Consider the following 20,723-nt stretch of genomic DNA (forward strand, 5'->3'; position numbering starts at 1 on the left):
CTGGCTCCGTGCGGCTCCGCGCGTCGCCGCCGGGCCGCGCCCCGGGCGGGGCGGTGCGAGCGGGGCGGCCCCGCCGAGCTGCGGCCCGGGCGCGCACGGAGATGGCGGCACCGATGGCGATCGCGCTGCCGGGGCTGCGGGCACGGCTCGTCCTGCTGGGGCTGCTGGCGCTGCTGCCCCGCGGCGCACAGCCGAGCTGCTTCTGCCAGGTGGGCACGGGGGGCAGCGGGATGGGGCTGGGCTCGGGCTCGGTGGGCAGGTCGGGGGTGCCCAGCGTGGGAAGGGAGTGGAGCTGCTGGGGACAGCGCGGAGGAGGGCTCGGAGATGCTCCGAGGGCTGCGGGAGCTTTCCTAGGTGGAAAGGCTGCGAGAGCTGGGGGTGTTCATATGGAGAGAGCTCCAGGGAGAGCTCAGAGCCTCTTGCAGGGCCTGAAGGGGCTCCAGGAGAGCTGGAGAGGGACTAGGGACAAGGGATGGAGGGACAGGAGCCAGGGAATGGCTCCCAGTGCCAGAGGGCAGGGATGGGTGGGAGATTGGGAATTCCTGGCTGTGAGGGCAGTGAGGCCCTGGCACAGGGTGCCCAGAGCAGCTGTGGCTGCCCCTGGATCCCTAGAAGTGTCCAAGGCCAGGCTGGACAGGGCTTGGAGCAACCTGGGACAGTGGGAGGTGTCCCTGCCATGGCAGGGGGTGGGACTGGATCAGCTTTAAAGTCTTTCTAACCCAAACCATTCCAGGGTTCTGTGGTTCTCTTCCATGCCACCTTAATTGTATTCTCTCCCTGCTCCCATCAGTAGAGGGGAGTGCTCAACTTGTTGAGCATTTCTTCCCCAGCTACCCAGGTGCCTTTTTTTGAGACGTTTCAGGGATATCATTGTTATCTCTGGCAGCTGCTTCATCCCCTCTCCTGCCTTGCTGCTCTCTCAGCTCTGCTGTCCAGGATTCTCCTGCCAGCCTGCCCTGCCATGCCCAGGTGGGAGCTGGGCTGCTCTGCTCCCTAAAACTCCTCTGGGGTTAATTCCTCTTGTTGTGTGCCAGGGGTGTCACTGTGCACTCTGTGCAGCTTCTGTTGAGGTACAGAAATGAGGGAACTGGGTACAAGCCTAGATTTAAGGAAGAGATCACTCTGCAGTTCCTTCTGACAGCGATTTGCACAAGCAAAGTGGCTGCCCCATGATCTCTGGAAGTGCCAGGTTCTTCTTCTGAACACATCTCTTCCATCCTACTCTGAGAGCAAATTAGTCCTTTAGTCATTCTGAGGAACCACAAAAAAAAAAAAAAAATTCTGCTCTACACGACCTGCTTGTAAGAATATTGCAGCATCTGATTTCTTGGAGGTTATGATGTGACAGGTTGGACAGGGCTTGGAGCACCCTGGGACTGTGGAAGGTGTCCCTGCCCATGGCAGGGGGTGACATAAAATGGTTTTTGAGGTCCCTTGCAACCTGAATAATTCCTGTGATAAGCACATTTGTAAGATCAAGGAGTGAGGATGTCACAATGTCTTTAGCCCCTTTTTTTGGTTGCCTTTAAAAACAGGAAGTTTTTGTAAATGCTACTCTTGCTGTATTAAATTTCTAGTCCTTAAGCATGGGTCAGGAATTGAGAGTGGAGAAAGAAAACAAATGGAATTACACTCTTGGCTTTGGCTTTGCCTTCTGGGGTGGCTCTTGACACTTTCAGCTTCCTGTGGAAATGGTAAATAAAAACTCTGCTGATAAAGAATTGAAAAACATGCCTTTAGATTCTGGATCTCTGCAGGGTTTTTCCTTGCAGCTTCCTGTAAGCAGGGAGGTTTGAATGTTGAGTCAGGAGTGTGGAATGGGATAAGGAGCTGTAGCCACTACCTGAACTGGCATTCTGGCATGGCACTGACTGCCAGGCTCTTTTCCTTGGGCTGGAGGAGCTGGTGTGCTGCTCTGAGCACTGCTGGGTTGCTGCAGTGCACTTTGCATTCTGTGGAGCAGCCTGGTTTTCCCTACAAATGTTTAGGGCAGGGTTTTTTATTACCTTTAGGAAAAGGTGTCATGTAGGGCAGCATTTCTCAGCCTTTGTAACCACCAACCCTTTTAAATCACACCTGAGGGCTGCCTCATCTTTTGGTTAAAAATAATCTGCTGATCCCCTTGGTCTGGTAGTTTTATTTGCCACCAAAGAAAACACAGGGCCAGCCTTCAATGATCTGGTTTGCCCTCCTTTGTGTAGCTCCTTGAAGGCCTGGTACAGCTCTGGGTTCCTCCTGTGAACCATCTCCTGCTGTCTCATGAGGTGCAGAAGCCTCAGAGTGGGTGACTGGAAGAGCTCTGACTTGTCTGCCAGCCTGTGCTGGGACAGGTGACAAGGGCCACTTCTGGGAGTGCTGCTCCAGCAATATTCCAGGTGCTGACTTCAGCAGGCTGGGATTCTGGAATGGGTGTTGCTCTCCTGTGTGCCTGCACCCAGGGCAATGCCTCACCTGCTTTTTGTCACTGTTATTTTACCTCCCTTCCTTAGAGACCAAGCAGCCCTGAAACCTTTATTAGAAACATCCATCTCTTGCTACAAACACTGGTGTTTCAAATACTGCTTTCTTGCTTCCCAAGCTCTGATTAACATTCCAATATCAAAATCCCCTCAAATTTTACAGGCAGCTCATCCCCCCCTCGAGATATTCCTGTTTGCATCACAGCTTTAGTCAGCCATGGATGTCTCCTGTATATTCCTGGTAATTATTGTTCATTTGCTGTTTGCAGGCTGATGCAGCTGCATTAAGGATGTGCTGCAGGTGTTTGGCAGAGGGGATTTTGTGAAGGTTTCCTGTCTGCCAGAGGGCTGGTTGCCTTTGGGAAGGTTTCTGTGGGCAGGATGCTGTCATTAGGGGTGAGTCTGGCCATGGAGAGTTTCCTCCCTGGGCCCTGGGCAGGTTTTCAGGCTGTCCTGTTCCTGTGGGATTGGTGTTCACTCAGCAGCCTCTGGGGCAGGGATTCATTCCTAGCACAGTTCCCATTTCTCTGGGAAAGGGGAACTCTTCTCTCTTCAGGAGGAGTGTCCAGGTGGAGAGAAGCAGATCTTGGAGGTACATTCTGCCTCTGTGCTCTGGTGAGATCCCTCCTGGAATAGTGTCCTGCTCTGTGCTCCTTGCAGACAGGAGGGACATGGAGCTGTTGGAGTCCAGAGGAGGCCACCAAGATGATCAGAGCAGCTCTCCTGTGAGGAAAGGCTGGGAGAGCTGGGATTGTTCAGCCTGGAAAAGAAAAGACTTCAGGGTGGCCTAATTGTGACCTTCTTGTACCTGAAGGGAGATGACAGGAAAGATGGAGAGAGAGGATGCACAAGGGATGGAGGAACAGGACACAGGGAATGGCTTCCCATTGCCAGAGGGCAGGGATGGATGGGAGATTTGGAATTGGGAATTCCTGATGGGAGGGTGGGCAGGCCCTGGCACAGGGTGCCCAGAGCAGCTGTGGCTGCCCCTGGATCCCTGGAAGTGCCCAAGGCCAGGTTGGACAGGGCTTGGAGCACCCTGAGATGGTGGAAGGTGTCCCTGCCATGGCAGGGGGTGGAATTAAATGGTCTTTAGGCTCCCTTCCATCCCAAACCATTCTGGGATGCTGTGACAGCCCTTCAGGCCCTGGTTTGACCCCATCCTGAGGCTCCTATGTGAGATTTGCTGCTGTGTGAGTTCTGGGAAACCTAGTCCTTGTTTTCTGGGCAGAAGATGGGGACAGAGCACCTGGAGTGGCAGATGAAGCTTCCAGGGCAGGTGCAGGAGTGGCTGTGCCCAGCTGGCTGCCAGCAACCTGCTCCAAGTGCACTGGAAAAGATGAAATAATTTCATAGAATCTGGAATGGACCCACAAGGATCATGGAAGTCCACTCCTTTGTGCCAGGAAACTTCTGCTGAGGGAGCAGGGAAGGCATCTGCTCACCATCAGACTGGGACTTGTCCAGGGGAGCAGGCACTGCCAGGGAAGTTGGTACAGGCTAAACCCAACCCCTCAGCCTCTGTGACATTCCCTTCCCTGTGCCCTGTTGTGGCTGTGGTGGGAGATGCAGGGAAAAGTTCTCCTTTTTTCCTTCCTGGCTGTGGTGGGAGATGCAGGGAAAAGTTCTCCTTCTTTCCAGCCTGGCTGTGGTGGGAGATGCAGGGAAAAGTTCTCCTTCTTTCCAGCCTGGCTGTGGTGGGAGATGCAGGGAAAGTTCTCCTTTTTTTCTTCCTGGCTGTGGTGGGAGATGCAGGAAAAGTTCTCCTTCTTTCCTGCCTGGCTGTGGTGGGAGATGCAGGAAAAGTTCTCCTTTCCAGCCTGGCTGTGGTGGGAGATGCAGGGAAAAGTTCTCCTTCTTTCCAGCCTGGCTGTGGTGGGAGATGCAGGGAAAAGTTCTCCTTCTTTCCTGCCTGGCTGTGGTGGGAGATGCAGGGAAAAGTTCTCCTTCTTTCCAGCCTGGCTGTGGTGGGAGATGCAGGGAAAAGTTCTCCTTCTTTCCAGCCTGGCTGTGGTGGGAGATGCAGGGAAAGTTCTCCTTTCCAGCCTGGCTGTGGTGGGAGATGCAGGGAAAGTTCTCCTTTCCAGCCTGGCTGTGGTGGGAGATGCAGGAAAAGTTCTCCTTCTTTCCTGCCTGGCTGTGCTGTGGGACACAGCGAGAAGAAATCCCAAAATCCACTGCTCAGGGGATGTTCCTGTGACACTCAGGGCAGCAGAAGGAAATGGGAAGAGCAGCATGGAGGAGAAGGAGGCTGAAGCAGAGGCCAAACCCAGGGATTGCACAGTCCCTGCTGTTGGTATTCCCAGCACACGAGGTGGAGGTTGGATTTTGGGGTTGTGGCACCTCACCCTGGAGCTCACTCAGCACCCAGAGCCACTCCTGCTGCTCTGTCCCACTGGGACAGCCCAGCCCAGCCCAGCCCTGCCCCTCAGCCTCCTGCCAGCTTCTCACACCCAGGGCAGGTGGAGCAAACCCCTCAGCTGGGTGATTCACGGTGCCAGCAGGCTCATGGCACATGTTGGGGGCTGGATCCATCCCTGGTTTATCTCAAACAGCTGCTCTCCTTGGCACAGGCTGAGGATGTAGGTAAATATTTTGTTTGTGGGGTGGGAGGAAGTGTTTTGAGGTACCACCCACTGCAGGGCACGTTTGACACAGAGCTCAGCAGCTCTGGCACCAGGAGGTGAAGTCCCAAACCAAGAGAGGGCTGAAAAATGGGTTCTGGGGGGGTCATGGAGCAAGAGGGAACCTCTGAAATGTGGACAGGTCCTGCCAAATGCTCTGGCACTGCCACTGCCCTGAGTCTTAGGTTCTGAGGGGGTCATGGAGCAAGAGGGAACCTCTGAAATGAGGACAGGTCCTGCCAAATGCTCTGGCACTGCCGCTGCCCTGAGTGTTGCAGTGGCTCAGCTTCAAGCTGTTTGCTGGGGCATCACTGGGGCTTTCACCAGGGCTCTGAGGAGCCTCAGCTCTTGGTGCTGCTTCTCTTGTGTACTCCTTTGGCTGTAGGTTGTGCACACACAGCCTGGGGAAATTGCCCATTTTTACCCATTCTGACTGAAATCCTTGGAGGAAGAAGGGTTGAGCAGATGTGGAGTTTTCCCAGCACCTTTCCCTTTGCCCCTTGCCCCCACAGGTGTGTTCAGGGTGACCCTGAGGCTGATCCCACCAATAAACTGGGGTTTGGAGTGCTCCAAAGCACAATCCCCATCCAGTCCTAAGGATTTGGGATCATCTGCAGTGCTTCCTGGTGGGGTAGAGCACAGACAACTTGTGGAAAAATACTACAGTGATCTTATCCATTAATGCATTTATTTCCAGCTCCTCTTGCACTGCTGTCCTGTTTTCTGACATCTTTTCCTACTACTAGAAGAGGACAAAGTGGGGTTACAAGACTGCAGCTGAAGCCTCAAGCTCAGATCTTTCAGTGTATAACTTTCATGTAATTTCAGTCAAGAATCTTTCTTGTGTGTAGTTCCATGCAGTGTTCAGCCTGCAAACTGATTTATTTAATTGCCATGCAGGGTATGCCAACCAAATAAAATTAAGTCCACATGAGCTGCTGTCATCTCTTTTGGCTTGACAAGAAAAAAAGTGATGTTAGTTTTTCATCTCTGGATTATATTCAGGATGAGGTTGGTTCTGGCTTGAATTGGTCACCAGACATAACAAAACCAGACCTGGCCCAAATGGTGCTGCCAGAGGGGTTTGGTGGGAGCTCCAATGTTCCCACTTTTACAGGGATGTCATTCCTTTGGATACAGAGAGCAGCTGAAGATTATCCCCAAATCTTTTTTTAGGTTACTTTTAGACCCAACCTTTAAGCTTCCTGCCTTGAAGGATATCAAGATTTCAGGAAATAAAAATGTGGTTGGTTAGTGCCTGTGGTTTGTTGTTTTGATGTGTTTTCTTAAATGTATATATAAATTTGCAACAGCTTTAAATTGGGTAACTGGATTAGCAAATTGCTGCTGTTTGTTTTTACAAGGGTGATTCAGGTGAGTGGAAATCTTAAATCACTGTTACTCTTCATTACTGTGCAAAATGCAGGACAGAATTCAGTAAATGTGTGATGGTGACACACTGAGCTGCAGTGTAAACACTGAAAATATGAGTGAGCCTCCAAATGATGCTGCCTCAACAAAACAGAGTTGTTCCAGTGGGGTGGGGAATTCTGGCTATTTTTTCCCCCACCTCCCCATTTCATGTGACTCTGTGCTCCATTTCTGCATCCTCCTCTCAGCTCCATTTCCATGGTGGTAAATATAATTTTATTTAAGTTGTTGTGTAGCTCTTGTTGAGTTATGAGGAGCAGCTGAGGGAGCTGGGCAGGGGCTGAGCCTGGAGCAAAGGAGGCTCAGGGGGCCCTTGTGGCTCTGCACAGCTCCTGCCAGGAGGGCACAGCCAGGGCAGGGACAGGCTCTGCTCCAGGGAACAGGGACAGGAGCAGAGGGAACGGCCTCAGGTTGTAACAGAGGAGGTTTAAATTGGATATTGGGGAAATTTCCTTCATGGAAAGGGTTGTCCAGCTCTGGCACAGCTGCCCAGGGCAGTGGTGGAGTGCCCATCCCTGGGGGGATTGAAAATCTCTCTGGATGTGGCAGCTGGGGAATGGTCGGTGCTGGGGGAGTGGTTGAACTCAGTGATCTTTTCCATCCTGAATGATTCCAGGATTCTCTGATTTCCCCAAGGACTCGCTGGGGTGTGAGGGAAGCAAAACTACTTCTGTGTTGAGCAACTTTGTAATCTGCCAGTAATGGATGTGTCAGGAAACCACAGCTGAATTTGTGCTACTTCTTTCTTTGTTTGGTGTTTTATTTTTCCTCCTTCAGGGCTTGCACAAAGCCTGTTGAGTTGTTCAGGATGATGCAAGAAGGATCCATCAGATGTAGAACAGATGTTTTTGTGCCAAATGGCTCTCTGAGGCCAGCAGAGGGACTGCTGCACTTAATCACAGAGTCATGGAATGCTCTGGGTGGGAAGGGACCTTAAAGCTCATCCCATTCCACCCCTGCCATGGCAGGGACACTTCCACCATCCCAGGCTGCTCCCAGCCCTGTCCAGCCTGGCCTTGGGCACTGCCAGGGATCCAGGGGCAGCCACAGCTGCTCTGGGCACCTGTGCCAGGGCCTGCCCACCCTCACATCAGGAATTGTTCCTAAAATCCATCCATCCATCCATCCATCCATCCATCCATCCATCCATCCATCCATCCATCCATCCATCCATCCATCCATCCCTGCCCTCGGGCACTGGGAGCCATTCCCACTCCATCCCTTGTGAATCCTCTCCCTGTGTTTCCTGTCAGCTCCCTCCGGCTCTGGGGGCTGCACTTGGCTCAGCCTGGAGCCTTCTCTGCCCCAGGTGAGCACCCCAGCTCCTGTCAGCCCTTCCTGACAGCAGCAGAGCTGCTCCATCCTCTGCTCACACTCATGGGGGTCTGCCCAAACCACACCAGACTAAACCAGACCAGACTGAACCAAACCAGACCAAACCAGACCACACCAAACCAGAACAAACCAAACCAGACCAAACCAGACCAGACCAGACCAGACCAGACTGAACCAAACCAGACCAGACTGAACCAAACCAGACCAAACCAGACCAAACCAGACCAGACCAGACCAGACTGAACCAAACCAGACCAGACCAGACCAGACCAGACCAAACCAGACTGAACCAAACCAGACCAGACTGAACCAAACCAAACCAAACCAAACCAAACCAAACCAAACCAAACCAAACCAAACCAAACCAAACCACACCAAACCAAACCAAACCAAACCACACCAAACCAAACCAAACCAAACCAAACCAGACGAGACCAAACCAAACCAAACCAGACTGAACCAAACCAAACCAAACCAAACCAAACCAAACCAAACCACACCAAACCACACCAAACCAAACCAAACCAAACCAAACCACACCAAATCAAACCAAACCAAACCAAACCAACCCACACCAAATCAAACCAAACCAAACCAAACCAACCCACACCAAATCAAACCAAAGCACACCAAACCAAACCAAACCAAACCAAACCACACCAAACCAAACAACACCAAACCAAAGCTGATGAACCACAAGGACTCTCTTTGGGGCTGGCATTGAGGCATTGTTGCCCAGCTGGTGCCACATACAAACTGCAGCTCTAGCTCCCTGTTATCCTCCAGGAGTGGCTTCCTGAGCTCATCCAGGAGGGCCCTGAGCTGGCAGCCTGTGGCTCTCAGCAGCCATGTCCATTCTGCTTAAACTTAACTTGGCTTGCTGGGAAAAGGAGAGAAAATGATGAATTATTTTATTCTCTGCAGTGTTAAAAAGTCCTGGCTGAGTTGCTTATATTTGTTATATGTTTAGTTGTTTATATTTAGTTGTTATATTTGATTTCTTAGTTTTGGTGTTGTGGATTGTGATTTCATTGTTTTTCTCTCCCCCAGGTTACTGGTTATTTAGATGACTGCACCTGTGATGTAGAAACCATCGATGCCTTCAACAACTACAAACTTTTTCCTAGACTGAATGAACTCCTGCAAAGTGACTATTTTAGATACTACAAGGTCATTTTCTCTTGCAAGAATTGTATTTATTTGTGTGCTGCTGTCTTTTTTTTTTTTTAATTTCCTATGAACTTACTGCTGATCTTTTCAAAATCAGACACCTGCATTTTAACCCTGATCTTTTAAGGGTACAGTCAGTCAGTTGGGGGGAGAATCTCAATAAGATGCAATGTACTTTTAAGAGGATTTCAAAGATATTTTCTTATCCATTTTTGCCTCTTATGCAACACATTAATGAGAGGACTTCCTTTGGTGAGCTGTGATTTAAAGATGCTGATGAGCAGTGATCCATAATGAGAGGATTTCACATGGAAAACCTGCATTAGTTCCAGGCCCTCAGGTTCATTGATGGCTGTTGCTGCCAGACATTCCATATTGGATTGGATTCCATGAGGTGGATTCTGCTCCCATTCAGTCAGATTCCCTTTATGCCCCTCTCTTCCAAACCCACCAAATCTTGTTAAATGATGATTGTTTTGGAAGAATGGTGCTTGGTACCAACTCATGAAAGAGAAAAATTTGGATTTGTTCAAGAAGCTCATGTCCTTTCTCTTTCCAGGGTTGGGATTTGTGACAGAATGACTGAGATTGGTCTGAATGAAGCCTTGAATCCTGGAATTCCAGAATGGTTTCATCCAGTCCCACCCCCTGCCATGGCAGGGACACTTCCACTATCCCAGGCTGCTCCAAGCCCTGTCCAGCCTGGCCTTGGGCACTGCCAGGGATCCAGGGGCAGCCACAGCTGCTCTGGCAATTCCAGCCCAGCCAGGAATTCCCAATTCCCAATCTCCCATCCATCCCTGCCATTGGGAGCCATTCCCTGGCTCCTGTCCCTCCATGCCTTGTCCCCAGTCCCTCTCCAGCTCTCCTGGAGCCCCTTCAGGCCCTGCCAGGGGCTCTGAGCTCTCCCTGGAGCCTTCTCCTCTCCAGGGGAACATTCCCAGCTCTCCCAGCCTGGCTCCAGAGCAGAAGGAGCTCTGGCCCTTAGAACATTTTGGAATTATGGAAATGTCTGTGTGGGAAAGCCCCAGCAGAAAGACCCAAGCAAGGATTAAAAGGATTTAAACCTGTGCTGATAACAAGGTTGTGAGTGATGTTGTCAGTCTGGGTCACCAGGGAGTTGCTGGTTGGAACAAACAAGTGCAGAACTTGGATTTCTCTTGGAAAAATGGGGAGTGGAAGGTTGGCTTGGCTGCAGGGGGAGATGTGTTACTGATGGGTGATGTGTTATTTGCAGGTAAACCTACAGAAACCTTGTCCCTTTTGGGAGGACAACAGTCACTGTGGGATGAGAGACTGTGCTGTTCAGCCCTGCCCCTCTGTAAGTACCAAATCCATTCTTTTACCTTTTTTTAATTTATTTAACTTTTTCAGAGCAGGAGGAAACAGCAGACAAGTGACTGAATCTTTATTCTACTTATAGCAAAACTGGGGCTCTGATGGATCTTTCATGGGTGCAGCAGCACTGGTGGCCATAATAAAGGCCAAAATCTTAAATTCTGTAATAATACTAATTCAAGTTTCAAGGCAGATTTTAACAGCTGACCCTCTGCAAACAGCCAAAAACTTCTCCTGGTCTTTTTAAATTTTTTCCCATTAGTAATTAGTTTTTAGGGCAAATCCATTCTTGATTTTGTGTTAATTGACAGAATTTGTTGCCCATGAGCTGCTCTGTGGTTTAATTTTGGCTAATGAATTTGTCTCAGAGCTTTCCAGGCCTGTTGTAGGAGAATTGGTTCTTTGAGCATCCCATTTCCAAGGGCACTCCTGTCCCTGTATCCTGTGTCCAAAAACAAAAGGGTTTTGTCCCCTCAGCTGTAAGAAAACACCCTGACTGCAGATGCCTGCCCAAAACCAGGGGGTGAGAAGGTGAGGGAGTCACAGCTTGGTGGCTGGTGGCCCCTTTGGGGACATTTCATGTTTTGGTGTTGACAGCCAGCACAGACTGTCTTACTCCCTCACTCTTGGGTTCTAAAATGGAATGATGATTTTTTTTTTTTTTTTAACACCTCAAAATAACCCTAAATGTTGTTTAAATACTTTTTCTTCCTTAAAATAAAATCTATTTTTGGTAGTGATTATGAGTAATGTGATGGAGTTCTGTTACAATTACCTAAGTTTTAGCTGAAAGTTGTTCTAATTTTAAGAACTGACTGTCCCTGCTGTTCTGAATTATTTTGATTTAGGTCCATTTCATCCTGAAATCAATAAAAATAACTCCTATTGCCTAATTTTTCTTTTTACCATCCCAGTATTTGCTCCTGTAGAAATGGTTCTATTGCCTTCCTACTCCTGGAGAAAATGAAAATTGAGGAGAATTTTGGGGCTGGTTGTGTGGGGCTGACATTCCATGATGGAATCAGGTGGAATCATGATGGATCAGAGGGAAGTTTGGAATGTCTTGAGTCAGGGGCTGGTAGATGAAAAATATGAGGAGGCACCTGGGCTCCTTCCAGGAAGGTGATGCCAGACCTGGCTTCCCCAAATTCCTGCTTGGATAAGCAAAGCAGAACCTGATGTAGCACCTGAGGGAGGCTTCAGACCTTTGGAGAAGAGGAATCTTGCAAAAAAAAAAAAAAAAAAAAACATCAAAATAAACAACTAGGAATGTTTCTTCTCCTTGGTCTGGGGAGGAGTGAGGAGTTGGATGTGCTGCAAGCTGGGCTGAGTGTTGTGGTCACCTTGTCACCTCTGGCAGCTGTGGTGACACCCCAGACCTTTCCCAGAGATGGGGCTGAGAGGTCTCACCAGCCCCACAGGTGGCACTTGCTTTGTTTTGTCTTTCAGGATGAAGTCCCTGATGGAATCAGAGCTGGAAGTTACAAGGTGGGTGTGGCTGAGCACAAAAGGATGAGGGGGGTTTGTTTTGTGGTCCAGTTTTGTGCCACAGAAGTGCCAAGGCTGGAAAAGACCTGGAAGGTCACGGAGCCCAGCTGTCACTGCACCAGCCCCGTGTCCCCAAGTACCACATCCACGTGGGTTTTGATCCCTTCCAGGGATGGGAACTGCCCCACCAACCTGGGCAGCTCCTTCTAATGCCTGGCAACCCTTTCCAGGAAGGAATTTTCCCTGATATCCAATCCAAACCTGCCCTGGCCCAGCCTGAGGCCGTTCCCTCTGCTCCTGTCCCTGTTCCCCCCGGCTGTGCCCTCCTGGCAGGAGCTGTGCAGAGCCACAAGGGCCCCCTGAGCCTCCTTTGCTCCAGGCTGAGCCTCTCCTGGTGCTCCAGAGTCTTCCCCAGCTCCATTCCCTTCCCTGGACCCTCTCCAGCCCCTCAAAGTCTTTTTGTGTTGTGAGGAACCGCAATCTGCCCCCAGGCTTTGAGCGTGGCTCAGTAAATGTCAGGATGTTCTTTAGGCTTGAATTTTTACTCTCTTCAAGTGCTTGGAGAGCACAGAGCCTGTGGGGTGGCTGTACTGGGGCCAGGTGTTCTGCCATCTCTCCAGGAGTTGGTGTCACCAGGCACACAAAGCTCCCAAGGCAGTGCCAGGGCTGCCCTGAGTCCCTGCAAGACTCATCAGCATTGCACAAACCTTTGGGACATCCTGTGCAAACACAGGGGGGCTAAATCATGAAAGGCTTTCTGGGGCTTAACCTGTGCTAATAGTGCACTGAAGGCTAACTTAAAACAGAAAAAAAAATTATTTTTTGATCCTCATCCCTCCCCACCCCTTTGCTTTCCAACCCAGTATTCAGAAGAAGCCAACAGCCTTGCTGAGGAGTGTGAGGAAGCCAAGAGGCTCGGAGCTGTTGATGATTCTTTGAGGTTTGACTTCTTTTGCCATAATCCTTCCTTGTCCTGAAGGAAAGCTGGGCTCAGAGCCCTCTCTGAGAGGTTTTCCCCACGTTTTTTGCAGCAAGGAAACACGGCAGGCAGTGCTGCAGTGGGCACAGCACGACGACTCCTCGGACAGCTTCTGTGAGGCTGATGGTATGGGCACCTGGCAGGGATGGCAGGGCTGCCATGGGATTTGAGCACTTCTGCAGAGCTTTAAATCATGGAATGGTTTGGGTTGGAACCTTAAAGCCCATCTTACTCCACTCCCTACCATGGCAGGGACACCTTCCACTATCCCAGGATGCCCTGACCAGCCTGGCCTTGGGCACTGCCAGGGATCCAGGGGAAGCCACAGCTGCTCTGGGCACCCTGTGCCATGGGCTGCCCACCCTCACATCAGGAATTCCTTCCCAAAATCCCACCCATCCCTGCCCTCTGGCACTGGGAAGCCATTATCTGTGTCCTATCCCTACAGTTCCTGAGTGAGAGCTCCTCTCCTACTTCCTGTAGCCTGTACAGATCCTGGAATGTTGCTCTGAGGGCTCTACAAACCTTCTCTTCTCCAGCCTGAACAGCCCTAATTCCAGGCCAAAGTGTAATATTTCATCTAAACAGCATTTCTGCTCTTTTCCACCCCCCTTACCTCAGTATTTTGAAAATAATACACCAATATTTCTGAAAAAGCTTCCTTGCTGCTCAGGGCCTTGCTGTGTCCAGCAAGGTGGGGCAGAGGTGGCTGGATCAGCTTTGGAAAATATCATTTTCCCTGAGAAAATCCTTGTCCCTGAGGCAGCTGTGCTCCACAGACATCCATTCTCCTGATGCTGAGTACGTGGATCTGCTCCTGAACCCAGAACGCTACACTGGCTACAAGGGCCCCGATGCCTGGAAGATTTGGAACAGCATTTATGAAGAAAACTGCTTCAAGTAGGTGCTTTGGGGGACCAGTTCCACAAACCTGAGGGTGCTGGATTGTGCAGAGGGGCAGAATTGAATCCTCATCCTCCTCTTTGCTCCAGTGCCTGTGCAGGGTGGGATGCACCAGGGACAAGTCATGTGGCTGGCCCAAAAGAAGAGAATTGAGTTTTCCTGCCTGTTTTTTCTAAAAAAAAAAAGGAGAAAACACCACCAAACCCCCAGAGAAACCCACATTTTGCTCTATCCTTTCCCTTCCTGAGCAAGTTAAAGCATGGAAGAAGATTTTAGATCCCCTCAGGATGTTTGAAGTAGCTACTTCTGCTCTGCTCTGTTTGTGCACACCAGAGACAGTAACTTATTTACATCTCTTATTTAAATTATTTTTTTTCCTCCTCCTAGGCCTCAGAATGTAAAAAGACCTTTGGCATCTGGCAGAGGTGAGTCATGTATTTATCTCACTAAGTGGGTTAGTAGTGAACTGATCCCAGCTCCAGGAGCAGTAAATGTTCCCTGGGCTCCTTCTCCTGCTGGATCAGAAATATCTTGGAGCTCTTGACCAAGTGTAGAATTTTGTGGCACCTGGAAGTGGGTTTTCCTAGCATCCATTGTGAAAAAGGAACGTCTGATCTTCCAGTCCTGGAAAATGGTGAGTTTTGGAGGGGCTGGGAGCAGGACTCACCCCTGAGCTCTCCTTGGCTCCCTGGTGTCTGAATTTGGCAGTGCCAAAGCACCTGTGATGGGTGGAAATGAGAACCTGGCTGGATCCTCCATGGAACCACCCAGAGAGCAGCTCTGCCCTGGAGCCAAGGCCAGGCAGTGTCAGTGAAAGCAGGGAAGGGGTTTGGGAGCAAGAGATCATCATCAACCTCCAGCAGCACCCTCTGCCACCAGCTCCTCATTTCCCCCTCAGTCATGGAGCTGTTCATCCCCTCCTGTCACCCTGGTGGGAAGGGGTGGCTCTTCTCCTGCTGAAGGACATGTGCAATGTCCCTGGAAATGTCAGCTTTTACTTCCTTTGCAAATATTGATCCCTCCTGCACTGCTCAGGTTACTCAGCACCGTTCTCATCCAGTGTCCTCAGAGCTGCACTTGGGGTTTCTGTGTTCAGAACATTCCAAACCTCCCTGGAGAGGATCCTTCTCTTGTCAGAGCAGTGCTTGTACTCTGGAGCCTAATTTTGGTTGTGTGTAATGTTTTTATTCTCTTTTTCTCTCTCTCCCTCCACCACTTGTGCTTTTTTCCCCCAGGAGATGATGGAGGTGAGTGGCACTGTTTGTTTTTACTGCTAACAGAAACAAGTGGGGTGTCCTTATCCTGCTGTCACAGGCTGTGCATCAGATAATGCACCTGGTTAGCAAAATCATTCATCAGGCAAAGCAGGAACTGCAGGCATGGCATCATAGGAAATCCTGAGTGGGATCACAAGGATCAGAGTGCAGCTGCTGGCCCTGCACAGACCCCCCAGCAATCCCACCCTGGGATCCCTGGGAGTGGTGTCCAAGCACTCCTGGCAGCCCTGGGGTTGTTCCCATTCCCTGGGGAGCCTGGGCAGTGCCCAGCACCCTCTGGGGGAGGATCCTTTCCCTGATATCCAACCCAAACCTGCCCTGGCACAGCTCCAGCCCTTCTCTGACAGGTCCTGTCCCTGCTCAGCAGAGTGGAGATCCCTGTGAGCTCCCTGTCCCAGCCCATCCTCATGTGAAGGGTTTGAAAAGTCCAGCAGCACTTTTTTAACAGCACAAGTCCAGTCTGAAGGCAGTCACTCAAGTGTGAGCAGCCTTTGGGAACAGGAATTGTTCTGTGTTTTTTCAGTGCTCATTACTGGGAAAGCTTTGAACAGATTCATAATCCCAAATTGCCATTATCTGGAGCAGTGAGAGAGGGGTGCCCAACTCCCTCAAGCCCTGGGAAGGGCTGTTCCCTGCAGTTCTCCATTCTCCACAGCATTTTCCTGTCTCCAGACCTTCCCCAAATCCTGATCTCCAGATCCCTTCCCTGCACAGAGCAGGGACAGTGAAACCCTGACTTGTGGCATTCTGCACGCTCGGTTGCACTCTGTGGTTTTTTGGTTGGTTGGTTTGTTTGTTTTATAAAAATATCCCTCTCCCCACTGTGGCCAGAAGAGGAAAGCAATCCCTGATCCCTGTTTTTCCCTGTTGTGCCCCCCCAGCCCCCTGGGGAAAGCCCACATGCTGTTTGAGCTGCTGCTGTGCCGTGTTAGAGAAGCATCACTCACAAGGGTGGGCAGGAAAACTCTTTTCATGCTCTTTTCATGCTCCTTTCCCAATTTCTGCAAATTGGAGTGGGCTGAGGGTCCTCTGGGGCCAGCCTGGAGGTGGATTCAGGGCATCAGGCTTGGGCTGTTCCCTCACTGATGTGTTTTCATTTCTTTCCAGGGCACACATTTTACAAGTGGCTCAAAGGTAATCCTTGCTCTCAACGTGGTTGCTCCTCCTGGGATGGACAGGAAATGGGCAATGCTGGGATTAGTGGCCACTCTCAGTGGGATTAGATTCCTACCTCACAATCCAGTGAGTGCTTTCAGTGCCTTAAACTGCCCTTTTCTTTGCAGGGGTCTGTGTGGAGAAAAGAGCTTTCTACAGGCTCATCTCTGGTCTGCACGCCAGCATCAACATCCACCTGAGTGCCAGGTACCTCCTGCAAGGTAAATCCTGCTTCCTGCCCCAGCTCTCCTGCCTCACTCCTCACTGACACCTCCCTGCCTCTGCCAGGTGCTGCTTGGAGCCTCTTTGTGCTCTTCCAGCAGCCAGCTGGTGTAACAGGGTTAGGGATGCAGTTGCCTCATGCTTCTGGGTCTGACAGCATGTTCTGTACCAGCCCTTCCAGCAAATATTCCCTCTGTTCTTCCTCCAAGGTTATTTTGGAGTGAGTTTCTATTGGGTGAACAAACAAATAATATTAGTAGAAAGATAGAAATAAAATACTAATTCTAAAAGTTAATTGAACAAAATAACTTTAAAAGACCTTAAACCTTTGTATCTTGTAACTTTTTAGTACTTTTTTCTTTGTACACTAAGTCTAGTATGTAAACAACATGCTAAACTATTGATAAGAGAAAAAATAAAATTGATAAGAGAAAAAATAAACCACAACCTAACCTGTAACTTTTTAGTACCTTTCTCTTTCTACATTAAGTCTAGTATGTAAACAACATACTAAATTATTGATAAGAGAAAAAATAAAATTGATAAGAGAAAAAATAAACAACAACCTAACCTGTAACTTTTTAGTATCTTTCTACATTAAGTCTAGTATGTAAACAACATACTAAACTATTGATAAGAGAAAAAATAAACAACAACCTAACCTGTAACTTTTTAGTATCTTTCTACATTAAGTCTAGTATGTAAACAACATACTAAACTATTGATAAGAGAAAAAATAACAACCTAACCTGTAACTTTTTAGTTAAAAAATAAACAACAAGCTAACCTGTAACTTTTTAGTACCTCTCTCTTTGTACTAAGTCAAGTGTATAAAGAACATACTAAACTATTGATAAGAGAAAAAGTAAACAACAACCTAAAGACCAAAAATACAAAAAGTCCCATTTGTCTCTCAGTTCTACACAGAACTTTTTAGGGATCTCCCCATCAAAAGAACCCTTGGGGGGGGTCCCACAAAACCCCTGCACCTCTGATGCCTTTGGGGTTTGTTTCTGTCTCAGATTCGTGGTCGGAGAAGAAATGGGGCCCCAACGTGACGGAGTTCCAGCAGAGGTTTGATGAAGTTCTTACCAATGGGGAAGGGCCCAGAAGACTCAAAAACCTCTATTTTCTGTACCTGATTGAGCTGAGGGCCCTGTCCAAAGTGCTGCCCTTCTTTGAGCGCCCTGGGTTCCAGCTGTACACCGGCAATGAGAGCCAGGATGCAGAGATCAAACACCTGCTGCTGGAAATTCTCCATCTGGCCAAGTAATTGCACTCAGTGCCTGGGGACAGTGGCTCTGCCACCATCCCTGTGTGCTTAACCTGCCATGTGAAGCTCCTAGAAAGGCAGCTCTGGCTTCTTCCTGGAGTCATTTGTGCAGTAGGATCACAGAAACATGGAGTGGTTTGGGTTGGAAAAGAGCTTTTTAAAGGTCATCTAGCCCAGCCCCTTGCCATGAGCAGGGACATGGAACCAGTAGTGAAGTTTTGCTGGGAACACATTAATAATATCTGTATGGAAATTGCAGAATTTGGGTAATTAGTCCCACAGTTTAATTAGTCCCATGGTTTAATAGCCTTGGCTGCATTTTGGATTTAGCAGAATTGAATTTAATAACTGCCTACGTGTTAGCCCTAAAATTGGCTACCTGTGTGACTCATCTGTGGGATACCAGGCCTGGCTTCATGTTTGCAACAAAAAAAACCATCCTAAATATCTTGGTAACAGAGGTTTGAGCTGTTGGATGGAGTTTGGAGTAAAAGGAACAGAAGATACTGGAACCAGACAGAAATGGGTGTCTCCTAAAGTGATCAATGTTTGATTTATCTCATCACCCTCCTGTGCTTCTGGCTGTCAGCACTGAAATTGCTGAAAAAGTCTCCAAGATGAGATGCCAGCTCAAATTGGAAGAGAAAATACAATCAAATACAAATTGGAATGCAATCAATACAAATTTGAAGAGAAAATAAAATCCCAGGGTGGTTTGGGTTGGAAGGGACCTTAAATCATCTCATTCCACTCCTTGGGAGTGGATGTCAGATTAAAACACCTCTGGGGATGTCCAGTGGCTCCCACCTGTGTTTATGCCCACCCCTGACTGCAGCCATACATCCAAGGAGGGCAGAAATCAAAATCTCATCATTCCCTTCCAGGTCCTTCCCGCTGCATTTCGATGAAAACTCCTTCTTTGCAGGGAATAAAAAGGAAGCTGCCAAACTAAAGGTAATTCCAGCCAAGGACCCCACTGCAGGAGGCTTTTCCTACCTCAGTCCCACTGAATTCCAGGATTAATTCAGATTAATACCTGGAAGGAGCCCTAATTAGTGCACAACCATGAATGTCTTTTCCCCCCAGGAGGAATTTAGGCTGCACTTTAAGAACATTTCCAAGATCATGGACTGTGTTGGCTGCTTCAAGTGTCGGCTGTGGGGGAAGCTGCAGGTGAGATTTGTCAGCAATATTTGGGAGCTCTGGGGCTGGGATGGGCCCTTGGATCCCAAGCAGGTCCTGGATAGGGCTCAGGGCTGCTGATTGCTCAGCTGTGCAGGGAGCAGCTGATGGGATCCTGCTCAGCCTGGGAAGCTGGGGTGAGCCAGGAGAGGGGAGAGCTGCAGAGCCTGGCTGCAGTGGAATCCTCCTGGCCTGTCCAGAGGATGCTGCCCAGGGAGGTTGGAATGCTCTGTTCAAGGGTCCTCTTTGATCCCTGCACAGACACAGGGCTTGGGCACAGCACTGAAGATCCTCTTCTCAGAGAACCTCATCGAGAAGATTCCTGAGAGTGGCCCTTCCTATGGGTTCCAGCTGACCAGACAAGAAATTGTGGCCTTATTTAATGCCTTTGGAAGGTGAGTTTGAGACTTTCCCCTCTGTTTTTGCATGAACTGCTGTGTACATCCAGTTTGAGCTCTAATTTCAGGCAGTTCCCAGCAGTTTTGGGGGAGACTCTTGCTCTGGTCATAGTGTGGTACCAGGTGTTGGTATGGAGTACAACAGCTGGAATGGTTTAAAATATTCTTTATACTCTGCATTTCTGTAAGGAATTCAAGGAAGCATTTATGCTAAGATACAAAGAATGTAATCATTTTTAAAGGACCGTGTGACTGTTTTTGGAGCATTGTCCCAGGCAAGGGCTGCTGTCCTTAAGCCTCTCCCCCAGTCCATGATGGCATTTTTAACTGGACTCCATCAGTCCAGCCTCTCTGGATGAGGAGTTTTGGTCAGAAAAGGAGGATAATGAGGCCTTTGGGAGGGGATTTCAGGACACTCTGGTTATGCATGAGCTCTTTGTGATGTTGAGAGCCCAGGAGTTTCTGGCAAAGAGGATTTTCCAAGGATGAGTTCCTTAACATCCTATTCCCCTGTGATTCCCAGTGTTTGCTTTAAAAAGAGGCAGGGGAGCAGTGAAGGGCCTGGTTGTAACCTCAACCTAATTTAGCTGGAATTCCAAATCTTCTCTTCCCAAGAGCTGCTTGAAGCTGTGCTGGATGCAGCCCCTTTCTCCCAGAATTTAAATAATTCACTACATGAATGTTGCTGTAACATTTCCCTTCTGCTTTCCTTGCACACAGGGTTTCAACCAGCGTGAAAGAACTGGAAAACTTTAGGAATCTCTTACAAAACATGAGATGAATTCAGTGGAGAAAGAGAGATTTGAGGACAAACACCATCATTGCACCCCTCTGACTTAAACCATGGAAACCACTTGCTGGGCCTCCTGTCCCATGATTGTCTGCAACCTGCTGAGAAGATATTTTATACAAGGGGAAAAAAAAAAAGCTATTTTTTGGTATAAAAATGGGGACTATATGTAAATTTTATTTTATATATTGGAAGATCATTTGGAATAACTCTTTTTGAAATATTGCTGTGCTGTTTGAAGATGGATCAGACCCATGGCCTTACCTTTGGAATCTGGAGGTGGGGCAAGAACTGTGCCATTGAATAAATTTGGGGGAAATTCCTTGTCTGCTCCATCATTCCAAGCAGCCCCTCACTCACAGTGTGCCTACACCAACTTCTGCTGCATGAAAAAACAACTTCAAGGCATTGTAGGAGCTGCTGCTGTCCCAAGGTGGAGTCCTCTTCTTCAGAATTCCTCTTCTTTTAGGAACAGGCAGTTCCTGGTGCTCCTTCCAGCCCTGGTTGCACCATCCAACAGGGAGAAAGGACAGGTTTGGGTGTGGGCAGTGCTGTTGGAAAACAGCCCCCTCCAAGCCTGGATTTGTGTGCAAACCCCTCTGCTTTCCACCCTGAAATGTGGGGAGGGCAGGAGAAGCAGCCTGGGCTCCAGCTGAGCTGCTGCTCTGTGGCTCAAGGCTGTGTGGGTGTGGAAGAAGC

General features: G+C 49.2%; 1 protein-coding gene across 1 annotated transcript; it reads left to right on the top strand.

The window, feature by feature from the left end:
* The first annotated feature begins 20 nt into the window (after positions 1-20).
* ERO1A (endoplasmic reticulum oxidoreductase 1 alpha) lies at positions 21-20,346 on the top strand. Its single transcript, XM_054634718.2, has 16 exons — positions 21-209; positions 8,900-9,019; positions 10,257-10,340; positions 11,807-11,845; positions 12,709-12,785; positions 12,877-12,950; positions 13,604-13,724; positions 14,115-14,152; positions 14,963-14,974; positions 16,112-16,138; positions 16,288-16,380; positions 17,404-17,650; positions 18,539-18,608; positions 18,741-18,827; positions 19,098-19,231; positions 19,955-20,346. Exons 1-16 carry the CDS (start codon positions 102-104, stop codon positions 20,013-20,015), a joined length of 1,392 nt encoding a protein of 463 aa, XP_054490693.2. The 5' UTR covers positions 21-101; the 3' UTR covers positions 20,016-20,346.
* The last annotated feature ends 377 nt before the right edge of the window (positions 20,347-20,723 follow it).

This window comes from Agelaius phoeniceus, chromosome 6 (assembly GCF_051311805.1).
Source record: "Agelaius phoeniceus isolate bAgePho1 chromosome 6, bAgePho1.hap1, whole genome shotgun sequence".
NCBI lineage: Eukaryota > Metazoa > Chordata > Aves > Passeriformes > Icteridae > Agelaius > Agelaius phoeniceus.